Raw genomic sequence first — 16,826 nt, 5'->3', positions numbered from 1 at the left:
CAATGGTCATAAAACATCATACTATGGTGGTTTATCAGTGAGTTACATCGTTGTATGGGAAACGCACACCAGTGCAGTTACTCACTGGTTGATTATATGACAATGCATATTTGCAATGCATATAATGGATTTTGTTAGTAGTAATATATTAGCCTTTATACTATTGTTTAGTATTAAAGTCCATTTAATGTGCTCATTATTTGGTGAAGGAATCGTATTTCTTATGTGAATTTGTTAAAAGTACCAAAAATCCTTCAGTTCTTCACAATTCATATATATGTGTGTTTGTGTATGTGTGTGTGTTTGTGTATGTTACATTTTGTCAAGGTCTTTGGTAAAGAAACATCTTAAAGAATTTACACGTTGTTGGGACTGTGAAGTTTAATGTAATATTCTGGCTAAGAGTTTGATTTTAAGGACATTTTTGTTTTGTACAATTACAAAACTTGTACACTTTTTGATGTCCAATGTTAAGTCTAAGCAGTTGAGAACCAGCCCGAGCACGATTGTTCCCGGCGCCGTTCCTGCGTTGGTCTGCTGAGCATAATTGTATTTTTTTTGTTATTTTGGTGCAATTATGCACAATATAATAATTAATTTAATTTAATTTAATTTAGACTTTTAGGAGAGTGTGGAATCAACCTCGGCTCTCTCGTGTGTTGAGGAAACAATGATATCAACAGTGTTAAGCATTTGCGGGATACTTTACGTCCTGAACAAGTGCGCACCCGAGTCCGTGTTGCTTGCACATTCACATTCACGCGAACTGCGCCACAGCTCGGGAGCAACCGAACTCAGACCACCTTCTCCAGGTAGTCTCGGGGTTCGGTACCCCAGTGCGCACCAGGGTCCTATGACAGCGTTCACATTAGTGATTTTTCATGCAAACCATGCCCCGTTCACAGATATGAACTAAAAGCTGCAGACGGACTAAAATCTTTCATGGTGTAACATGGAGTCAGAGACATTCGGATCCATTTGTAGTAATTTTATTAAGAGAATGGTCAAACAGGCAGAGATCAGAAAACAGCATCAGAAGTGTCAGGGGATAACCAAAATCAGAAACAGTACCAGACAGAGGTCGGGGCAGGCAGCAGGGCATTACAGTCAGTATAAATAATCCAAGATCAAACACGGAAGGAACAAACACAGGGAAACCCCTCGGAAATGTCAGACAGACAAGACAACAAGACTTTGCAATCATTCAGAGTCCAAACACAGTATATATAGGGGAGTGGTAATGGGGAACACCTGGTGGTGATTAGCCCTAAGCATGGAATAATGGGAAATGGAGTAGGTAATGGAAATGGACACCAAATACAAGAGTCCTGAGTGGAGTGCCCTCTACTGGAGTTTGTGGGCACTCCAACTGATGATCGTGACACATGGGCTCTTTCATTATCTTTCTGATATTTGCATTTCTTCTCCTGATGTCAGAGGTGGTTGGTTTATTTCTGAGGTGGGGTGCAGTGTGAATGTGTCAGTGTTAGATGAGCAAGAGGTGCAGGTGCAAGGTTCACACTCACGCAAGCAAGCACACACACAGTGGGTGTACGTGCTAGGAACACAGAGTGAGATGAGAGGGTATAATTAGGCAGCCATTACGCAATATGCCAAAATCTGTGAAATTATGTCACTCATCCACGAATGAGCTTAACATGCTTTGTGTCTTGTTATCATTAATTACCCTTGTTGGCCTCTTTTTTTTCATTTAGCAGAAACACTGTTGGTTTGGAGTCTTTTGGGTTATATTTAATGTATGCTTGGTATTGAGACATTAAAGGTTTCAGTACAAGTTAAAGGAACAGTTCACCTAACAATGAAAATTTGCTTTAAATGTACTCACCCTCAGGCCATTAAAGATATAGATGAGTTCATCAGAACAGATTTGGAAAAAATTGTATTTTATCAGTGGATCCTCTGCAGTTTAAATATTTTTGTTTTATTAGTGGATCCTTAACAGTTGATGTAAAAAAAAATCATAATAATATCATAATAATCCACATGTACATAACATAGCTCCATCAATTAATTTGTTGTGAAGTGAAAAGCACTGTGTTTTAAGAAACAAATCCATCATTAAGGTGTTTTAGCTTTAAACCATCGCTTCTGGCCAAAATCATACTTAAGAGGACCTGTATTTTAGCTGGAAGTAAAAAAAGTGTTATCGCATTTTTCAAACACGCAGCTTTTCATTTCATAAGACATTCTTCTGGATACCCATTCACTGCAGAGGATCCACTGGTGAGCAAGTGATGAAATGCTAAATCTCTCAAATTTTGTCCAATGAAACTTATCTAAATCTTGGATGGCCTGAGTGTAGGTAAATCTTCAGCCATTTTTTAACCTCAATCAACAGCATTTGTGGAATAATGTTTATTTCCATAAAACAAAAAAATAAAAAAAACACTTGTCCATAATTTTCTTACAGTTGCAGTAATCACAGTGGAAGTAGATGCACATTTGTACATGTAGTACTATAGATCGTGCAGCCTATCTGAGTTTGAGACAGTCTCTTGGGGAAATCAACACAAATGAACACAACTGCACACAGAAGAAACATACTGCGGTGTAGTTTTTATATTTATTACATATAGCCTAGGTAAGCAACATGACATGAAGAGAGAGCAGTTTTCACTGATAACCATTTAAATTTGACATTGATTTTATACAAGAGTTCAAACGAGTGGTTGATATATGTTTTAGTTCAATATTGTTGGTGTTAACTGTTTTTGCTCGATTTGGTTAACGAAAATAGTTCCAAACAAAGATCACAGCAGAACAGTCGCGCATCTCTGAGCAACACACAGTGCTGTTGCAAGCTCTTTTATAAAATTCACGTTGGGTTCAGTTGCTGCTTGAACTGAGGCGCTTGTAAATGCCGCATTAAAGAATGCCAAAACCATATTTATTTTTTGGATTTCGTTATGAATTTGGCATGATTTTAAAGCTGACACTTTGTTCATTAACATGTTATTGGAGGGCAAGTGAGCTACAGATAATATGAAGTTCATGTTTTAACACAGCACATAGATCTTGATAACAAGAAGCAATGATTAATTACAAGAATTGTTAACGATGTTGCCAGTGGCTCCATACTCAATTTTTTTATTTAATTTTTTTGTCTGGAGCCTTGCTGCTGCTACGTGAATATGATGTATCACAACACTACAGAGACCAAGGCACGTCCTGAGAGTAACATAGAATATAAATTAACATTGCAGTTTGTTTGAAAGAAATACAAATAAAATAAAAGTAAACTATCTACCATATTGCATCAGATTTTTTGTCTGTTGCATCGCATTGTGTTGTATCAAATCGAAATCGGATTATTCGGATCGCACTGCATCGTAATGGGGTAAATCATATAACATTGCATTGTAGCTGCTTCATTTATATGTTTAATGTATTGTATCATTGTCTATGCATCAAAATGTGTAGTGCATCGGCCTCAGTTATGGAGATGCACACCCCTACTATAGATCAATATTTCGTTCTACCAGTAAATTTACCTATTGTTGTTTGTTCCAGACGAGCCCGTTTTAAACGCTCCAACAGTGTGACAGCGAGTGTCCAGGCTGATCTTGAGACAGAGGGTTTTGGAGGGCTGACAGTCCCCACACAAGACAAGGGCCTGCAGTTTGGCTGCTCATTCCAGCGCCACTCATCTGAACCAGAATCAGCCGGTCAGTTTACAGAGTATCGCACAGTGCATACACAGGGCCAGTGGGCCTACCGTGAGGATTACCATAGTGGTTACACCAACGAGCCTGGCCCTCCGGAACTCAGGGCCTTGCACCGCTCCCACTCCCCTCTGCCCCTGGCCCCTGAGCGTGGAGTTGGAGGCTGGAGCGAGGGCCCAAGGAGCCTCCCTGATTCAGGCCGAGCCTCGCCCTGCTTACGAGATGGAGAGTTCTTCCTTCGGCTCCTTCATACAGAAGTGGAGAGGATGGAGGGATGGTGCCAGAACATGGAAAGAGAAGCAGAGACGAATGAACTGCCAGAAGAGGGTGAGTGAGGAAATGTGACATTGGCTATAAGGCCCAAAACATGAGTTTTCATTGATTTCATGGGTACTTGAATCTGTAGTGTTTTGCCCCAAGAACAATTCCTTCTGTCTAAATGCAGTTTTTTTCCCCTTCTAATTGGTTTGTTTTGTGTCTCAGTGTTGGAGCTCATCAGAGGAGCTGTCGGCAGTGCTCAGATGCTCATGTCACAAAGAGTCCAGCAGTTCTTCAGGATGTGCCAACAGAGTGTGGTGAGTGTTTTGAAACTCTTTCCGTTGTGGATAAAAGAGAGGATGTCTTTACCTTTTTTAGAATCTATATCAACTATATACACTGAACAAAATTATATTTTGTTTTTGCCCCCATTTTTCATGAGCTGAACTCAAAGATCTAAGACTTTTTCTATGTACACAAAAGGCCTTTTTCTCTCAAATATTGTTCACAAATCTGTCTAAATCTGTGTAAGTGAGCATTTCTCCTTTGCCGAGATGATCCATCCATCACAGGTGTGGCATATCAAGATGCTGATTAGACAGTTGTGCCTTAGGCTGGCCACAATAAAAGGCCACTCTAAACTGTGCAATTTTATCACACAGCACAATGCCACAAATGTCGCAAGTTTTAAGGGAATGTGCAGTTGGCATGCTGACTGCAGGAATGTCAACCAGAGCTGTTGCCTGTGAACTGAATGTTCATTTCTCTACCATAAGCCATCTCCAAAGGCATTTCAGAGAATTTGGCAGTACATCCAACCGGGGTCACAACCGGCCTCACAACCGCAGGCCACGTGTAACCACACCAGCCCAGGACCTCCACATCCAGCATTTTCACGTTCAAGATTGTCTGAGACCAGCCACCCAGACAGCTGCTGCAACAATCGGTTTGCATAACCAAAGAATTTCTGCTGTCAGTAAAACCGTTTCAAGGAAGATCATCTGCATGCTTGTTGTCCTCACCGGGGTCTCGACCTGACTGCAGTTCATCGTCATAACCAACTTGAGTGGGCAAATGCTTACATTCGATGGCGTCTGGCACTTTGGAGAGGTGTTCTCTTCACGGATCAATCCCATTTTTCACTGTACAGGGCAGATGGCAGACAGCGTCTTTGGCATCATGTGGGTGAGCGGTTTGATGATGTCAGCGATGTTGATCGAGTGGCCCATGGTGGCGGTGGGGTTATGGTACAGTATGGGCAGGCATATGTTATGGAAGACAAACACATGTGCAATTTATTGATGGCATTTTGAATGCACAGAGATACCGTGATGAGATCCTGAGGCCCACTGTTGTGCCATTCATCCACAACCATCATCTTATGTTGCAGCATGATAATGCACTGCCCCATGTTGCATGGATCTGTACACAATTCCTGGAAGCTGAAAAAATCCCAGTTTTCCATGGCCAGCATACTCACCGGACATGTCACCCACTGAGCATGTTTGGGATGCCCTGGATCGATGTATACGGCAGCGTGTTGCAGTTCCTGCCAATATCCAGCAACTTTGCACAACCATTGAAGAGGAGTGGACCAACATTCCACAGGCCACAATCAACAACCTGATCAACTCTATGCGAAGGAGATGCACTGTTTGAGTCAAATGGTGGTCAAACCAGATACTGACCAGTTTTCAGACCCCCTTGGACCCCCCAATACAGTAAAACTGCATATTTTAAAGTGGCCTTTTATTTTGGCATCAGCATCTTGATACACACCTATGAGGTGGATGTATTATCTCGGTAAATGAGAAGTGCTCAGTAACACAGATTTAGACAGATTTGTGAACAATATTTGATAGAATAGGCCTTTTATGTACATAGAGTCTTAGATCATTGAGTTCAGCTCATGAAAAATGAAGGCAAAAACAAAAGTGCTGCATTTATAATTTTGTTCAGTATAGTACATTAATGTGATAAATACGAGATAAATACAATCGTATAAAATAAATGAGAAAAAGACAGATAAATAACTTAAAAATTTGTAAATAGAAGCCTTTACCTAGCTTTACTATCTTCGAGTTTTATTATGAAACAAATAAATTTCACTGTATTTTATTGTAAAATTACATATAATGTTCAACAATTGACCCTTTTTAACTGTATTGTATACGTATTGTATACGTATTGTATTTCCACTGGCTTTTGAATTATAAAAAAAAAAAAAAAAAAAAAAAAGAACTATGCTACTAAGAAAAGTTTATGATACATAATAATCTTTACAAATGAACACAACTTTAATGAATTTGGAAATCTAAGTACAAACTCCAGAAGTAATAAGCTAAAACTAGATTATAAATGAATATTATATTGCAATATATTGAAAGCGGCAATCATTTGTATATTTTGCAATATATTATATAACATATGTATCATCAATATATTATTAAATGTATTCAAATATATAATAATATATTAGAAAATAAAAAGGTAAAATAATATATTACAATATATCACTATATATTTTAAGAAATATATTGGTAAATATATTTTCCTTTCATAAGGGGAGCATGATTATAAACACAATGTGCCTGTAAAAGTGGACTAGTGAGAACATGAGCTTACCTGCTTAGCAGGATGATATACTCTGTTGAAAAAAAAACAGCATATGCTGTTAGGTACTACATGGTTTGAAGGATGGAAGCTGGTTATGAGCTGTTTTAAGCTGCTCATGTGCTGGTCCTCAGCTATTAGATCTTCCTCAGGACCAGTGCATAATCAGCTTATAACCAACTTAGGACCAGCTCAAACCAGCTACCATGCATAAAAACATAACTAACCAGCATATGCCATATTTAATTTTTTAATTTTTTATCAGTGTAGTCCCATTTAACCACTTAGCAACTGCCCTTTTTCAATGTAAAAATAACAACTACATTACATTAAATTTATTTTGTGTCATAGAATATTATGTAAAATATTTTAGGCAAGGAAAATGGGACTGGAAGAGCCAGGTATGCCATCCCTGCAGTGCTCTATAATATCCCCCTTCTTCTCATAGGATCCTTCATCATATCCTCAGCCCAGCACTCAGGATCTGGCCAGTTATTGGGACCTCCTCCAGCTAGCCATCGAGGACATCAGGGTGAAGTTTCAGGACCTCCAGCGGCTGAAGGACTCGGGCTGGAGATTACCTCCTGAGAAGAAGGTGAGAGTGGAGTTTCGTTCTGCTCAAACCACTGCACAGCTCCACTCCAGTGCCAAAACAGCAGCAGGCAGGAGAACCGCCTATGTGCTGGGCCCCAGCAGCTCTCTGCCATCACACAAACACCTCAACAAGAAAAGGAACTAAACCACAGAAAAAAAAGACATGCATGTTCTGGATTAGCATCTGATTTACTGCCTAAGAGCTGTTCATTTGCTTTAAGATATTAAAGCCTAACAAATCTGTAACTAATTTCTCTGTTTGTGTTTTTTTTTTTCCTTTTTTTTCTTTTTACTGTCTGCTGCTTCCACAATGCCATGTCTCATCCTAAATACACTAATCCAAATCATTCTTACGTTGCATCTTCATGGTGCTGTCCCTTCTCCTTACATGTCCTGATCTTCATCCTCTCTGGCATATCCTCTGCTTGTACCTGTGCGTTTTCGGTGTCTTTCCCTGCGTTCCCGTCCATCCCTGCATTGGTCATCCATGCTGTCACGCCACTCCCCTGCTCTTCCTCTCAGGAGGACAAGAAGGTTCCACCACCATTACCAAAGAAGCCAGCCGGTGGCGTGACGGGCAGCTTGCGTGCCGACAGCACAACCGAGGCCGGAGGCATGCTTGTGGTCTCACGAGGACGCAGCGTTCCCGAACGGGAGAAATCGCTGGATGTGGGCGACCGGCAAAAGCTGGAGACACGGCGCAGGCTGCTTCAGACCAAACGCTCAGCCTCTTTCCGTCAGAATTCTGCCACGGAGAGCGCTGACAGCATCGAGATCTACATCACAGAGGCTCAGACGAGACTCTGAGTCACTCGGACCCCCTTAAACAACTACTATGGCTCTTCTCCGGCCCTCTGCACAGACGTCCATGTTACAAAGCAGCCAGAGAGCGAGTGCAATTACTCACTTTAGTGTGATGGAGAATTTGAGGTGGCTTACTAGTATGCTGCTGGTGTTTTGATGTGAGCGTACACATTTTATTTTCAAGTGTTATTTATTCTCAGAAAAAAAGGGCTCAACCAGCACAACCAAGTGTTCCAAGATTGAAACTTGTGCAAGTACACAAAATATATATAAATGTTAGGACTGTTTTAATGAACCACGCCAACACATACGGGTGCAATATCATATATAAAGAGGATCTTATCTTGTTATTTTAAATAATAGACCTTGTTTTGATATATTCTAGGTTGTGTATGTTTCTTAACTGATCCCACAGTGTGGCGGACGTAGCCCCTTTCACTGTGACACAAGCGCACTCTTGTGGTCAGAGTAGAGCAATGCACCCTGATGTAAATTTGGGCCTGAAACTGAATGTCTTAGCAGTGCAGTAATAAAACTCCTGAAAGCAACTTTTGCAGTATAGATAAATGCCTTTTTGAAGCCAGTTATCAAATTACCACAGGGAATTATCTCCCCTATAGTGCAATATCACTTTGCATTTGCATTCAGGCTTCTCTCATCAGCCCAGTGTGAAGACAAATGTCTTTAAAAAAATCTGAGAGAAAAAAAAGAAAAGAAAACACAACAGAAACACTCAAGCTCTGAGGCACCAGCCACGCTTCCTGAAATAGGACAGTCTACATCATAAGACTCTTCAGAAACAGGGGTGCAGAAGACAATCTTAAATTTTACACGTGACCTGCACACTGAAAAATGATCATTCAGAGAGTAGGGGAAGCATCTTGTTCATTTCACCCCTCCCCCTTTTAACGGATGAAAACCCTCTAACATGAAATCAATGTCATGTGCCTGAGTGTTTTATTTATTGCGGTTGTTTATTTCCCCTCTTTTTTCTTTCTTTCTTTCTTTCTTTCTTTTCTTTTTTTGCAGAAATTAAGAAATTATTGAATTCTTCTGGTCCTAGTTATATTTTCTCTCTTAAATATATTATGTTACTTCTTTGAATTTATCTGAGGTGCAAAATAATATGTGACCATGGACCACAAAACCAGTCTTAAGTGTCAATTTGTTAAGAGACTGAATAAAAAAGCTTTCCATTGATGTATGGTTTATTAGGATTGGGTAATATTTGTCCGTGATAGTACAACTATTTGAAAATCAGGAATCTGAGGGTGCAAAAAAATCTAAATACTGAAAAATCTGGCTTTTGTAGTTGTCTAAATGAATTCTTACCAATGCATATTACTAATCAAAAATTAAGTTTTGATATATTTACGGTAGGAAATTTACTAAATATTTTCATGGAACATGACCTTTATTTAAATTCTAAAGATTTTTGCCATAAAACAAAAATCTATAATTTTGTCCCATACAATGTTTTATTTTTGGCTATTGCTAAAAATATACCCCAGCAACTTAAGACTGGTTTTGTGGTCCAGGGTCACATATACTTCAGATCCTTTTATAGAACAAAATAATCTGTGTCCACTTCACACCAAAAGTTAATTTGTGGATTATTAAAAAAAAAAAATTGCTGTGTTAGTTTATGTGGTGAAGTTTTGTGCGTTCATTATGTGTTGATTATGTGTGCATTCAACTTCTCAAATGGGTAAAAGCAAACTGGAAACAAGACCACACAGTAATTCTTGCAAATTCCATTGATTACTTTCCTTTTTTTTATGAAAAAATGTTGATTGCATGAACGATCTGAACTTTTTTTTATTTAACTATGGACAAGGTAATGGAATAATGGAACTATTTTATTTGGGAGATGTATATTTTATAAAGTAAATTTTTAGATTAGCAGATAAAAATATGTTGTCAAAAGTGATGTTAAAATATGTTATAAAAGTGTCTACGAATTTACAAAGTAGGGATGTGACAGCTCTGTGGACTTTAAAGAAGTGGGCGAATCACCGCTACAAACTTCAGCAGAAACGTGTTGTTTTCCTCTTATTTCTTTTGTCAACGTCGAAACAGACTGGCTAAAGACTTTTGACAAAAGCAGAATAGATGCTTGACAGCTACTTGCCATGTTGTCCATGGGCAAAAAATATAATCTGTTTTCTATGTCTTGACTATTTACACGTGCCTAACAGCACTATGTGTGGCTTTTTTTTTTTTTATTAACTATTCAGTATAATATTCAATACGAAATATATAACTCACAGAATATGTATTGCTCTGATAATTAGATTTGTTACACCTGATCCAGCTAATAACCACCTCACACTGGATGTTTATATGTAACCTGCATGCTTTTATTAATCCATGAAAATACTGAACAAACTCTATCGAAACTGTAGCTCTTTATTGTAGTCTGGAAAAAGGGCAGGGGTATTTATCAAATTATTTATAATAACTACACCTACATTTCTGTATCTAAACTTGTTTGACTTTTTTTTTATCAATTAATTCCAACATTTTTTAAGACATTTGTACTTTTTTATTTACCATCATCTCTTTTTATTTCTTTATTTATTTATATATTATTTATTTATTTAACAAATCTTTTATTGATAAAATATCCATCATTTTATGAACGCATATTTGTTTAAGCTTTAAAACGGTTGTCAACTTAAAAAATGTTCTTTTTTTTTTTTTTTTGGACGCAGCAAGTCTAAGATGACAGAAAAGCACAACAGACTATTTCCTCTTCCACTGTGAAGGACTTCCTGCCTTCTCAAAACACTGAAAGACTATGTACATGCCGTTGGGGTTTCCAGTGCGAGAAATAGGATGATCTCTTATCAGGTCCATATGTTTTTGATATACCAACGAAACTTAATTTCAAGCAAGACTGACCACACTTTCCCCTTTGCAAGTTGTTAGCCTTCTCAGGCACTGACAGGAATCAGTCTCTCAAATGGACCGCTCAGAAAGACTATTTTGATGGCCTTTCTATTCTAACCAACGTTTTCTAATGTAAACTGATAGATGGAACCTAGTTAACTACAATATTTAATGGCTGTGTCACTCGCTACATCATGTCAAGCTTCCTATGTCAACCTGATGGTATGCTGGTTGTTGGTTCTTGAGACATCTGGTGTCTTAATAGGTCAGAATGGATGGCTGAAACTCTGCCATTGCTCCTTTAAGCTGAAAAATGAGTCTAAAAAGTGTTGGCGAAGCCTCTGTATATGCTGTAAACCGATTTAGCTAGAGTAAGTGATGAATATTTCTTCGTAGCACAGAGGAGCTTGTAGCAGTGTGACGTAGATGTTACGTTGGATTCTATAACGCATTACAGATCGCTGAAAATTACATGGGTCATAGACTTACAAACAATTACTGTGTAATTACAAATACCTTCTCACGTTCCGTTGTATTATGTACAGTAAATATATCTGTTGCAATTGAAGTTGTTATTATTAATATTCAATGGATTGTTGATGATTATTGGTATTATTAATAATTTCATATAATGAAAATGTTATTGCAATTATGACTATGAGAAAATCTATTCTGTATTCTCCAGGGTGTTCATGTGTAAAGAGCCACCCGATTTAGATTTTATTCTACTGTTTGTAATTGCTGCTAATGTAGAAAATAGCCCTGTGGGAGATGAGACAAACTGGAAAATAACAGCTAATGTTAGGACTGTCTCTTCTAGCAGTTGTGTGCAAGATTACAGAAAATGTCAAATGAACATGTAGATCTGAAGAATGAGTATCCCCCTTTCTTAACGGAAAAAAGAAAAAAATATCTATAAATGTTTGGCCAGTTTGTGATGTAGCAAAACAATTCTGTTCTTTTTTTAATTGTTCATTAAGTTGCTCATTATAAGAACATTGTGGGAAAAGTGTATTATTAATGTTATCACTATTTATGGTTGTTCACTTTTTTTTTTTTATCATATATTTGTTTAATGCAGTGCCAAGGTAAAATAACTTCATTTTGTATCTTTGCTTTTTACATTGTTTTACCAAATTGCAATAGCTTACAACTTCACCTTTTTCAATATATTATTTCTAGATTTGAAATAAATTTGAATTTCTTATCATGTGTTGTGGCTAAAGGGTGAAGGCCTTATGATGAACCATGGCACAGCAGAAGTAAAATACATGGATTAAGGTTTTATAATTTTTTTTTTTTTTTTTGGTCACCGAGATGTACAGCTAGTGTCTACTAGCATTGAATCAGAGATGGCACACTGTGATGTGGTAAACCTAAACACAGAATGTTATATTGTCAACGGTTGTAAACATTTTTAAATTACTATAAAGCTATTTTAGCAAGGTAAAATAACTGCTGTCCATTTAGTGTCCTCTTATTTTCCTCATGACATTTCACAAGAATGTATCAAATGCACTCACTATTTTTATTAAAGAAGTTTTTATAAACTTTTGAAAAATCTGTTTAAAACGTACTCACATAAGAAGAAGGCTCCGTTAAGTTCTGTTTAAAGCAGGAAAGATAACACTACCGTTCACACCAACGGACGCTGAGGTTCGGAAATCGGAATCGGATTATTACAAACTCGCGCTAATCCGCGCTGGCGTCATGGAGTCGTCATTTTATTCAGCAAAAGAAAAATTCCACAAAAGTGTTTTCATGCCTTTCAAAAAATAAAAATAAAATACAGAATGATAGCGGTATTCATGGTCATCCTCCTGGTACTACTTGACTTCTCTTTTATGACAACTGTAAATTGAGACATAGGCCTACACTGTCACATAATCTTTCGCCTACTAAATAGTAGGGAAGTTCAAATTCAGACAAGGCCTGCAACATCGTTCCCATGTCATCATTACAGTAGCTCAGGGGCCTGTACCATGAAGCTGGATTAGGTGGCTAGCCAGCTATGTTTCAGCTTAGTTTCCGCCAACACTGGGTTTTAGGTACTATGAAAGTAGCTCGGCTTTAATCGGTGTTCGTTGCCATGGTATCTTACGCTGCATGGCTAACCTGCTCCGGGGCAGGTTATGTTCTGTGTTAGAGATTTCAAACTGAAGGTGAACCAAGAACCAATCAGATGTGAGAGAAGTGACACATGTCTGACACAAAGTCACTCCAGTTTATCTTGCTCCAAATTAAAGGTCACTTATGCTTAAAAAAAAAAAAAAAATAGAAGTCTGGCTTTAATGATATAACTGAGTCATTTTATGATTTATATAATTATTGTGATTCATATTATTATTTATCTCTTACACACAAGCAATTTTAGTTTAACAGTTATTATAAATTATTTGTAATAAATATTAATGTATACAGATCATGTAATATAAATAAGCTGTAGTATCAAAAGATTGCACTATTTAAAAAATTTCAAATCTGAACTTACATGTTCAAGTCTCTATCAGTATATATTTTCAAATGAATAAACCAAGTTAACAAGTTCCACTTGTGACTACACTGATGGAGCAAGATCATTTATTTTATTAGTCCTCCTTCATTTTTCATATGACATTTAAATGTGTCATATTCTTCAATCTCTTAACCTTTAGCAAAACCTTTAACCTTTAGTTTTGAATCTCGCTGGGTCTCTCGCGAGAAGTAAATCAAACATGCTTTGTGTTGCAAGGCTCGTGATTGGCTGTTCGACAGTGATGTCACACATTCATGTGCACGCGCTCCACAAACTCAGGATCAAAGCCTGAATTGACAAAGAAAGTTGATGAACAGCATCATGGTACCAACAAAGCCGGATTGGAGAGGTTTGGTTTTGTCAACTCAAAACTAATCCTGTAACTCTGAATTTGTTCAGCTACAGGCTCCAGGTGTTGATTTCCTTAGTCTCATTGAATTAAAACGATATCATAGTCCTGTGTGGACGGGCCTTTGATGGACACATCTGCTTGTGAGCGAGCCATTGATCATCAACCAGTTTGTTGAAAACAGTAGGCCTAATTCATTTCTTACCGTTTGATTCACTTTGCTTTGACAATGCTTGGAACCATTGTCACTTGTTCCATAGTGTCCCTGACAGCAGTTTCAGATCGTAAGGGTGGGGATTAAAGCCTTAGGTTAGTGGTAAAGTGTGGATAGGCATTATCTAAAACAGCCACAGCGCTGTTTTGCATCACTTATTAACAGTGATTTACAGCCTCTTCCAGTAGTTTTAATTTCACATTTAAGGTATCTTTTCATTTTTTTAAATAATTTTAAAGTATCAGTTTTCAATACTTTATGTTAGATAAATTAGCGTTGCATACCTGTCATATAGGAAAAAAGGAATGTTTAGTAAGGGGTGTCTGCGGTCTTGGGTGACAGGATGGGGGCTTATGATATTAGACTTCATAGCCTATAATAAAAGATAATGAATTTCAAACCTTAACTAAACACATTTTTATTAAAAGATCAACCGTCTGTCATTACTCTTTAGTCTGCCACAAGAAACAACAACATTAAAATCATGAACTCAAATGTCATTGTAAAAAGAAGAAAAATAAAAAAAAACTTTGACGGTTGTAACAGTGCGTAAATCAGACGTTTCTGTAACACTACGTTAATGAGCTTAAACTTATTTTTTGTACACAGTGGTGCCGTGAACTGTCAATCACTCCTGTACGCGTGCATCACTGTCCTCCTCACAGCTGCAGCAACTTGCGCTCTCTTCATCAAGATTTAAAAAAGGGGACAAAAAGGTCGTATTGTCTTTGTGCATATAGATTAATTAGATAAATGAATATCTAAATTCTAACCTAGCCGCCTACGGTACTTGTTTAGAAAAAAGATGCTGCAGCCAATGAGCAGCCGTCGGGGGCTGGTTGCAGGACGATTCCTCCGCAGACAGTGTTTAATGTTATCAGACAATAACTACTCAAGATTTTGCTTTAGTATAATTTTCGGGACAATTAGGGCCAGATTAGGGATTCGGGACAACAGTTTAGATTTCGGGACTGTCCCGAATTTTTCGGGATATCTGGTCACCCTACCTGAAAGAGCTACTGCATTATTTCATTAGCTTGCGTCTGACCTCCAGAGATATTATTCAGGTCTGGTGGGGATTCAGCCAGTGAGTCATCTGATTTTTCTGACTGTGTTGTTAAAGTAATGAGAGTCTGAAACCAATAGCGCATATTTACTGCCCTCTGTACTTAAATTATTATCAAACCGAATATGCACTTTTCACACATTCTTTATGGCCACGTTGAGTACAGACAGCGGCAAAAGCGACGCATGCGGTATTTACCTACTTGTAAAACTTAAGGGAATGTAGTCTCTACTCTCGGTGGGATAATGTGGAGCTTACATTTTGAAGGGCGCTCTGAAAAGCGGCAGCGCAGGCAAAATATTAAAACCTTTATTAAAACAGGTGTCCAAATAAAAAGCACGTTCTGGGCGCACGGAGAGGTGGCGGCACGCTCAATTTGGAAGTGGCGGTACTGAGTACCGGTGCGTACCGGCCCACTTAAAGCACTGTATGTGTGTGTATATATATATATATATATATATATATATATATATATATATATATATATATATATATATATATATATATATATATATATATATATATATAATATTATTAATGATATCATACATGTAATAATCATATTTCATAACATCACATTAAATGATGCTTCATCATTCATACCCATAGGTGATAAAGTCGGAAGGGCAAAGATCCAGAACAATTCGCGTCTCTGTAAAAGCAATTCAATATCGCCCCCTTTAGGTGGCACATTCACTTTCTCAATTCCACAGAGGCGTAAGGAGGAAACATCGTGATTGAATGACAAGAAATGGGCAGCAACTGGATAGTTAACATCTTTTCTTCTAATATAACTTTTATGTTCACGAATTCTTTGTTTTAGTTGACGTGAAGTTTTTCCCACATAGCCCAAGCCACAATGACACCGAATCAGATAAATAACAGTCGCATTTCTAGTTGTTCTCAGAGATTAATTAGTCCATTACAAAATGCTAATTATGGCAGTAAGATTATGGCTCTGGTTTGGGCGCCGCATTGCATTCTGGGACGTGGCGGCCATGTTGATGGCCTCGCGAATGTAAACATACAGCAAGTTGAACGAGAAGAAGCAGAGTTTGGAGAAAGAAAAAAATATGTTAAAGGGTTGTGGGATTTAAATGGATACGCTAAATATAGATGCCAGAGAATAATATTTGGACAAAATCGGCACTATTAACGGTTTGGATCCATATGAAATTCCCAACAAAGAGTGGAGTACCGATGACGACTTGGCTGCCGCACTTTTGCATTACAGATATCTTCAGCTACCTTGTATGTTTTGTGAGCGTCTACACTTCAGAATAGTTCCAAAGGTACAAGTCATTGGAGTTTCATGTGCAGTTCACAAATGGATGGGTTCAGGAGCTGCAAATCATAGAACCGGCGAACAGTATACAGTAATCGGGACAAAGGTAAGCTGCGCTATAACGTTAACGTTACCTAGATGCTAGTTTATTAACCGGTAGTGCTAAAAACCAATCACACATGTACTTTTAACTATGTGTTTCAAAAGTGTAGTTAGTAGCTGTCAACCCTCCCGTTTTTTCCGGGGTTCTCGCGTATTTGAGCTCTTTTTCCGCTCTCTTCCAGTTTTAGTATTTAGTATTAATATCCCTTTATTAATCCCATAGGACCTGTCAGTCTCTGTACTAGTGTCCTGTTGCTACTTCTTGCCTTTCCAGTGAAACAGAGGTTTTAAAAGCATCTTTTTGCTTACTTGAAAGCAACCTTGGCGTGTTGGGCTTTTTAAGATAGCCTGGTTGTTGTGAGAGCATGATTTCACTCCAATCTGTAAGCAAAGTCACGTTAGACCTAGCTTCACAAATCGCTTAACGTTAGTTAATGCAGCAGTTTTGTAG

General features: G+C 37.9%; 1 protein-coding gene across 3 annotated transcripts in view; it reads left to right on the top strand.

The window, feature by feature from the left end:
* The window catches only part of dlgap3 (discs, large (Drosophila) homolog-associated protein 3), a 184,305-nt gene extending 172,236 nt beyond the window's left edge, over positions 1-12,069 (top strand). For all 3 annotated transcript variants that reach the window (XM_026288854.1, XM_026288856.1, XM_026288855.1), the window contains 4 exons: positions 3,532-4,010; positions 4,167-4,258; positions 7,003-7,149; positions 7,671-12,069. In XM_026288854.1, coding sequence (XP_026144639.1) covers positions 3,532-4,010; positions 4,167-4,258; positions 7,003-7,149; positions 7,671-7,955 — 1,003 coding nt within the window. In that variant the 3' untranslated portion in view covers positions 7,956-12,069. The remainder of the gene's footprint in view (positions 1-3,531; positions 4,011-4,166; positions 4,259-7,002; positions 7,150-7,670) is intronic.
* Positions 12,070-16,826: the final 4,757 nt, after the last annotated feature.

Source organism: Carassius auratus, chromosome 19 (assembly GCF_003368295.1).
Source record: "Carassius auratus strain Wakin chromosome 19, ASM336829v1, whole genome shotgun sequence".
Lineage (NCBI taxonomy): Eukaryota > Metazoa > Chordata > Actinopteri > Cypriniformes > Cyprinidae > Carassius > Carassius auratus.
Note: the sequence above shows the minus strand (reverse complement) of the source record. Positions and strands in the feature narration are given on the sequence as shown.